The sequence below is a fragment of the Orycteropus afer genome, unplaced genomic scaffold, assembly GCF_000298275.1.
Source record: "Orycteropus afer afer isolate SDZICR_OR568_19922 unplaced genomic scaffold, OryAfe1.0 scaffold00307, whole genome shotgun sequence".
In the NCBI taxonomy this organism is placed as follows: Eukaryota; Metazoa; Chordata; class Mammalia; order Tubulidentata; family Orycteropodidae; genus Orycteropus; species Orycteropus afer.
The window spans coordinates 1,798,650-1,806,958 of NW_006921894.1; the positions used below are offsets into that span (position 1 = coordinate 1,798,650).

The following is an 8,309-nucleotide window of genomic DNA, read 5'->3' on the forward strand; positions in this document are numbered from 1 at the left end:
AAAAGATGTATCAAGCAAATGGCAACTGTAAGAGAGCAGGAGTGGCAATGTTAATTTCTGATCAAATTGACTTTAAGACAAAAACCACCATACGAGATAAAGAAGGACATTATATAATGATTAAAGGGTCAATTGAACATGAAGATATAACCATAATAAATATCTATGGGCCCAATGAAAGAGCCCCAAAATACATAAATCATACTTTAAAAGAGTTGAAAAGCCAAATAGATGATTTCACAGTCATAGTGGGAGACTTACATACACCACTTTCTTTGAAAGACAGAACAACGGGAAAGAAACTCAACAAAGATGCAGAAGAGCTAAACAATACCATCCATCTACTTGGCCTTATAGAGATCTATAGAGCACTTCACCCAACAGCAGCACAATATACATTCTTCTCCAGTGCACATGAAACTTTTTCTATGACAGATCATATGTTAGGCCATAAAGCAAGCCTTAATAAATTTAAAAACATCAAAATAGTGCAAAGCATCTTCTCAGATCATAATGCTATCAAATTAGAAATCAATAATAGGAAGATCAACAGGAAAAGAGTACACACATGGATACTGAACAACACATGCCTTGAGAAAGAATGGGTAACAGAAGAAATCAAAATTGAAATTCAAAAATTCCTTGAATCAAATGAGAATGAAAACACAACATACCAAAATCTTTGAGACACAGCAAAATCAGTGATCAGATGCCAGTTTATAGCAATAAATGCACACATCAAAAAAGAAGAGCCAAAATCAACTCTTTAAACCAACATCCCCAACAATTAGAAAAAGAACAACAAGAAAAGCCTAAAGTCACCAGAAGAAAGGAAATATTCAAAATTCAAACAGGAATCAATGAAACAGAAAATAGAAGGGCTATAGAAAAAATCAGTAAGACCAGAAGTTGACTTTTTGAAAAGATCAATAAACTTGACAAACCACTGGCAAATTTAACAAAGGAAAAGAGGGAGAGAATACAAATAACACGAATAAGAAATGAAATGGGTGACATCACCACAGAACCAACTGAAAAATGACTCCTTACCAAAACTATAAGTAAATTATGTAAATGTTTAGAAAGTTGGCACTAGGTTCTTCAAGGACATTTAAAATAATGACCTATAAGAATGTTTAAAACTTTTCTTAGGTACTTTTTTCTTTTAAAATCAATTTTTAAACAAGGAAGCATGTTCTTCCCTTTTGGTTTTCTAACTTCAGGTCTTTGAATATAATAGTTGACTTTGTCTTTTTGAGCTGCTCTTTGAAATCTTCTGTTCAGCTCCTTTATCTTGTTATTTCTTCCATTTGTTTTAGCTATTCTCCATTTAAGGGCAAATTTCTTCTGACATCCATTTTGGTCTTTTCTTCCTTTCCTGTCCTTTTAATGATCTTCTGCTTTCTTCACAGATGATGTTCTTTATGTCACCCCACAATTCCCCTGGCTTTCAGTCACTGGTGTTCAATGCATCAAATCTATTCTTTAGATGATCTCTAAATTCAGGAGGGATATATTCAAGATCATGCTTTGGCTCTCGTGGACTTCTTTTAATTTTCTCCAGCTTCGAACTTGCATATGAGTAACTGAGGGTCTGTTCCACAGCCAGCTCCTGGCCTTGTTTTGGCTGAAGATACTGAGCTTCTCCATCGCCTCTTTTCACAGATGCAGTCGATCTGATTCCCATGTACTTCATGTGGTGAAGTCCACATGTATAGCTGTCGTTCATGTTGGTGAAAAAAGGTATGTGTAATGAGTAAGCTGTTGCTTTTGCAAGGTTCAATTATTCTGTATCTGTATTCAATTACTAAATAGAGTTACTACAATTGAGAAATTTAAGTAATCTAATCTTCTAGAAAACTAATTCCTACTGCACTTGTGCCACTATACATTTTATAACAGCAGTACCAAAGCAGAAAATGGCGGAATAGGCAGAAAGACAGTACAGACCCTCTTCAACAAAGAAAACAGGAATCAATTAACACAAATACAGATGATAATCCTGGACCTCCCCCCCCCCCAGCTTTCAAGAGAAGGATACAGAAGTGAACTAAACTCCAACAGAAGAATTTGCATGAAAACACCAAAAAGGGAGACATACAGAGCTACGGTCTGGCAGCAATTCTGATGGAACAGACAGCTTAGATATTGCCTAGTGGTGTTAGGACCTAAGAATTAACCTAAAAATTGGCCCTGCTAGCAAGGGACCGCACGGAGTACTGCTCTGGTGGCTGGTGAATAAAAGGGGAAGTAGCGAAGAGGAAAGTGGTCTGAGCTGTGGACTTTTGCCTGTCTGGAGGGTGCAGCCATTTTGAATATTTACCATTTTGGACACTTAAAAGGGCAGTGCTTTCCCAGATTTCAAGGACTTAATAATAAGCTTCAATTGTCAGGAACTATAAGGACATTCTTGGATCCCATGAGTGGAAAGCTTCACTTACTGAGAGCCACCACATCCTTCTCCACCAATAGGCCAATGATAAACAACCATCAAGAAGAGCCTAACTCACCCTTAGCTTCTCTTCACAGTTAACAGAGATATAAATACAACAACGTCACAATGTCTCAGAGACAACAGACCCACACAGTCCACACAAAGAAGCAAGATATAGTGGTAGAAACGAGGGATCAAGATATAGACACAGAACATATCCCTGAGGAAGAAGCAGCATTGGAACTCTCTGATAAGGAATTCAAAAGAATTATATTTAGGTATTTTCAAAGGATTGAGTGACAGATCAAGGAAAACACTGACAAAATTATGGAAAACACAGACAAAACGCTAGAACAATTTTGGAAGAAAATACAAGAACAAAATGACAAAACAAATGAAAAATTAGAAATGATTCAAAATCTACAGATAGAAATCCAGAAGATTAATACTAAATTGTCAGAAATAGATAACACATTGAAAGGGCAAAGGACTAGAATTAACGGAAGACAGAATTAATGAAATTGAAGACAAATACCTGAATACTTCTTTGGAAAGGGATCAATCAGACAAAAGATCAAAATAAAATGAAGAAAGCCTAAATGTTATGTGGGATACCATCAAAAGGAATAAACTACGTGTCACTGGAATTCCAGAACAGGAAGAGAAAAATAAAACCACTGAGAAAATTGTCCAAGATTTGTTGGCAGAGAACTTCCCTGATATAATGAAAGATGAGAATATATCCATTCAGGAAGTCCAACAAACCCCAAACAGGACAGACCCCAAAAGAAAATCACCAAGACATATCATCATCAAACTCATCAAAACCAAAGACAAAGAAAGAATCCTGAAAGCAGCATGGGAAAAACAAAAAGTTACTTACAAAGAATAACCAATAAGAATAAGCTCTGATTTCTCAGCAGAAACCATGCAAGTGAGAAAGCAATGGGATGGTAAATATAAAACCCTGAAAGAGAAAAAATTTCAACCAAGAATTAAATACCCAGCAAAACTGTCCCTCAAATACGATGGTGAAATTAAGACATTTCCAGATAAGCAGAAATTAAGGGAATTTGTTAAAACCAGACCAACCTTACAAGAGATGCTAAAGGAAGTTCTTTGGACAGGGAAGCAACAACAGCCAACAACATCTGACCATTAACATACATGATGATATAACCCAGAAACCAACCCAGCTATGGAAGTATCCAAAGTAAATAAGCCTACAAGACTGTAAACAGGGAACCAGAGACACCAACCGACAAATGAGGGCAACTACAAACCAAAAAGAGGGAAATAAAATCTGTGTCATTACAGAACTTCTAGATGGTAGGGAAGTCAAGACAACTACAAGATAGAATGGGCTATTCTAAACTTGGGAAGAAAACTATAAATCACAGGGTAACCTCAAAGAAAAATGATAAACACATCAAAATAGAAAAAGACTACCACAAATATTTAGCCAATTACTAAAATAATAGCAACAAAGAAAGTGATAACATGATTCATAAACAAAATGAGCTCAGCATAGAAAATTACATAGAACAAAGAAATCAACACCATAAAAAAGCACTTAACAAAAATGCAGCAACAAATTCATATTTGCAGATAATTACGTATCTGGCAAGGGACTTATCTCTAAGATTTATAGAAAATTCCAATGCCTCAACACCAAAGGAATTAACAATCTAATTGAAAAATGGGCAAAAGACATGAATAGACACTTCACCAAGGAGCATATTCAGGTGGCCAGCTAATACATGAAGAGATGCTCACAACCACTGGCCATCAGAGAGATGCAAATCAAAACAACAATGAGATACCGCCTCACCTCAGCACTGATGGCAAGGTTCTGCAAGACAGAAAATAACAAATGCTGGTGGGGATGTGGAGAGATTGGGATTCTCATACACTGCTAGTAGACTGTGAAGTGATACAACCACTGTGGAAAGCAGTATGGCAAGTTCTTAGAAAGCTGGAATTGGAGATACCATTTGACCCAGCAATCCCATTACTAGGCATATATCCTAGAGAGGTGAGAGCCAGGACAGGAACCTGTGCACACTTGTGTTCATCACAGCACTATTTACAATAGCAAAATGATGGAAACAACCTACATGCCCATCAGCGGAAAAGTGGATGACCAAACTATGGTACGTACACAAACTGGAATGCTATGCAGCACTAAAAAATAATGTAGAGTCTGCAAAACACTGCATAATACGGACGAACTTGGAGAACATTATGCTGAGTGAAATAAGTCAATGAGAGAAGGACAAATAGAGTATTAGTTCGTTGTTGTAGAGGGTCAAGGAAAGGTTTATATATGGAGGGGAGGGAAACTTTCTTTGTTGGTTGCCAGGAGTAGGAGGGGAGGGGAGAGAGAACACTACAGCAAAAAAAAAAGCACTGACCCATGTCACTTTAGTTTTGTGTATTTTACTGTACATAAATTTTATTTCAATAAAATGCATTAAAAAAGTAGGCATTTAATTAAAAAAAAAAAACTTAATAAAATATAATAATAATATGTTGTTGTTGTTATGTGCTGTTGAGTCAGCCCTGACTCATAGCGACCCCTCCTTGGGTTTCCAAGGCAGTATCACTATGGAAGTAGGATTGCCCAACCTTCCTTCTGAGGAGTGGCTGGTGGGTTTGAACTGCCAGCCTTCTGGTTAGCAGTCAAGTGCCTTAGCCACTACGCTACCAGAGCTCCCAATAATAATATAATAATAAAATATTATTTCATATAACCTAGCATCACTAATCTTAAATTAACCGGGACAAACCTACAAGATCTGGAGAGACTGAGATAACAGCTCACAAATAAGATGCATTTTAGACTTAAGCTTTTCTTCTCTTTGTAGCTGTTGAAAAGTTAAATAAGAAAGCACTGATATGATATTCTATCAAAATCTATGTGGTTAGTTTTGATGGAAGGAGTGCCTAGGTGGCACAAACAGTTAAGTCCTCTACTACTCATTTAGCTGAAAGGTTGGCCATTTGAACTCACCCAAAGGTACTTCCAAAGACAGGCCTGCAATCTGTTTCTGGAAGGGCAGTCTAGAAAATCCTATGGAAGAGTTCTACTCTGCACATGAGTTTGAATGAACTCCACGGCAACTAATAACAACAGGAACCTTTGATGGATCCTGCCAGAGGTCAACTGAAGGAAAGTTTATGAATAAAAGTAGAGTGATTGGGCACTACTCCAATACTACAGTGTCTTTGCACAACTCTGCTGTCACACCATTTTACAAATGAGGAAATTGAGGCTTAAAGAGATTAAGTCATTTACATCTATTATAATTCATTGTTTTTACCTTATAGTTTGTGCCTTTAGGTCAGTTTCTAGGAAGCAAAAGAAGTGCTTAACTCCCAAGTATATAAATACGTAACATGTTTTATAGCACACAATATGAGGAAGGGGTGGTAGAAGAGAGGAAAAAGGGAAAAGGGTAATAGATGAAGGGAACAGTCCTCAACCCAAGGGATCTCTTCAACTTTGGGAGGTGTGTATAAGCTTCTACTGGTTTTAGTAACTCAGTAAAGGACAGTCCTAGATCTTTTGCTCTGGTCCAAATTCCAAGAGAATACAACATGATTTTGGAATAGACTCCTGACAATAAGATGAAAGATCTTACAATAATTAAATGGTTTAATTAAAGACTCAAAGATGAAGTTACAATCATTTCTCAATATTAAGTCCTAAAAAGGTTTATATATGGAAGTAAACTTTCTTTACTGGTTTACCGGAGGTGGGAGGGAACACTGACCCCCCCAAAAAAGCATTGACCCATGTCATTTTAGTTTTGTGTATTTCACTGTACATAAAGTCTATTTCAATAAAATGTATTAAAAAATTATTAAGTCCTAAGACTCCTACTATTAAGTTATATGTAACACTGACAACCTAGCTTGAGATTTCAATCTAAATGTCCTAACATATGGGAAAAAATCAACAAGGATGATTGGAAAATGAGGCTCTGACTGAAGAACAATACAGAGCATTTGAAGAATGACAACTAGAAAGTATACAGTACAAGTTTTCCCAATTTATCTGGGCAAGTTTTTGTTCCAATTAGTGATAACTTAAATCCTTGAGTACCAGTGAAAATGACATTTAAACTGGAAATTATTCTAACACTGAATCACAAAATAATTGTGTTGTTTGTTTTGTTAGGTGCAGTAGAGTAGGCTCTAAGTAATAGTGACTTTATGTACAACAGAACGAAACACTGCCTGGTCCTGTGCCATCCCCATAATCTTTGCTATGCTTGAGTCCACTGTGGTAGCCACTGTGTCAATTCATCCTATTAAGGGTCTCTCTCCCTTTTTTTGCTGACCCTCTACTTTACCAAGCATGGTATCCTTCTCCAGGGACTGGTCCCTTCTGACAACATGACCAAAGTAGGTGAGATGAAGTCCGGCCATTCTTGCTTTTAAGGAGCATTCCTGCTGTACTTTTATGTATTTATAAAGAATCATAAGCTAAATCCAAAACAGTGTTAGAAGTTTGGACTGCTACATGTTGAAGTTACTTGTAGATAATCATGAAACAATTTTCTCCATAGGCTCCTGTGGTGGTTACGTTTGTGTGTCAACTTGGCTGGGCCTGGTTGAGTGGCTGGGCAGCTGGTGGTAATTATTCCACATGATGAGACTGGCAATCAACTCCATGGTGGGATCTACCACAAGCAGGTAAGTAGCTTCTTTGGGTATGTGGTCTGCTTCCCATATATAAGCAGCAGCTTTGGGAATGGTCTCTAACATATGGCACACTTGGACCCTGCATGTAGTTGTGTTGTTGTTCAGCAGCCTGCCATGCTCTGCTGACCTGCAGACTTACAATGAACTTGAATTATTGGCTTGCATGTGGTTTAGTAACATCAGGACTGTGCCTTTTTACTTGTCAACCTTGGACTTCTCAGCCTCAGCAGCCAGCAGCTGTCTGAGTGAAGAAATGCCTCTAGCTCCAGTGGGCTGGGAACAGGAGGCAGAGCTAGATCCCAAGGTTGAGGGGCTTGCACTTTGAACTTGGACTTAAAGCCTCCAAACTATAAGAGAATAAACTCCTGTTTGTTAAGGCCATCCCATTTGTGGTATATTCTTGTCAGAGTGGCACCAGGTAACCAGAACAGTTCCTTATCTGCTTTGCTTACTTATTAATGCCTTTTGGTGTTGGTAATGAAGGTGGAAGAGTTGCACAGAGGGTGACACTGTAAGACCTAATCTCCAAGATAAATTTCTATGACCCGAAAGCAAAGTCATGCACTATTGAGAAGAACATTTTTATTTAGGATAAACTCACCTCAAAGAATATTTTGAATGTTTGATGCAGAAAGGCTCCCTGGGACTTAAAAACTTCAGCTGGAATTTAATAATAAATATTTAGGAAGTTACTCAAGTAATATATCTCAGCATATATAAAATATACCATGTATTTATTAAAAATACATCTTGTAAACTTAGGTACAGCCACAAAATTAGATATGATAAATGCTCATTTGCTGAAGACACATATAAGGAAATTTTAATATGAATTTATTCTAGTATTGACTAGAGTGAATGTTATCCAGAAAAACGTCTATGATGTAAAAAAAAATTAACAAGAGAAAAAGAAATTAAAATGTGACAACAAATGTTAATGATTTTTGATTTTCAAATGAAGGATCATAAACTACTTCTGAGTTTCTTTTCAAATTTAAGGCATTGTGGTATAGTAAATTACTTTGTGTGGCTTTTCTACCCATAAGTCTTTGTAAACTCCAAGGTGGGACTTGCTATGAGCAACTGAGGAGTTCCTGATTGCTGAAGGTGTCCACCTGGAGTATTTCTGTTGGGAGTGGCACAAAACAATGTTCTGGGAGGTGCC

At 37.1% G+C, this 8,309-nt stretch overlaps 1 protein-coding gene across 1 annotated transcript in view; it reads right to left on the reverse strand.

The window, feature by feature from the left end:
* Window positions 1-8,309, reverse strand: part of CEP192 (centrosomal protein 192) — a 308,440-nt gene that overhangs the window by 10,590 nt on the left and 289,541 nt on the right. Inside the window, exon 51 of the mRNA XM_007951683.2 lies at window positions 7,746-7,804. Within this exon, the coding sequence (XP_007949874.2) occupies window positions 7,746-7,804 (59 nt within the window). The remainder of the gene's footprint in view (window positions 1-7,745; window positions 7,805-8,309) is intronic.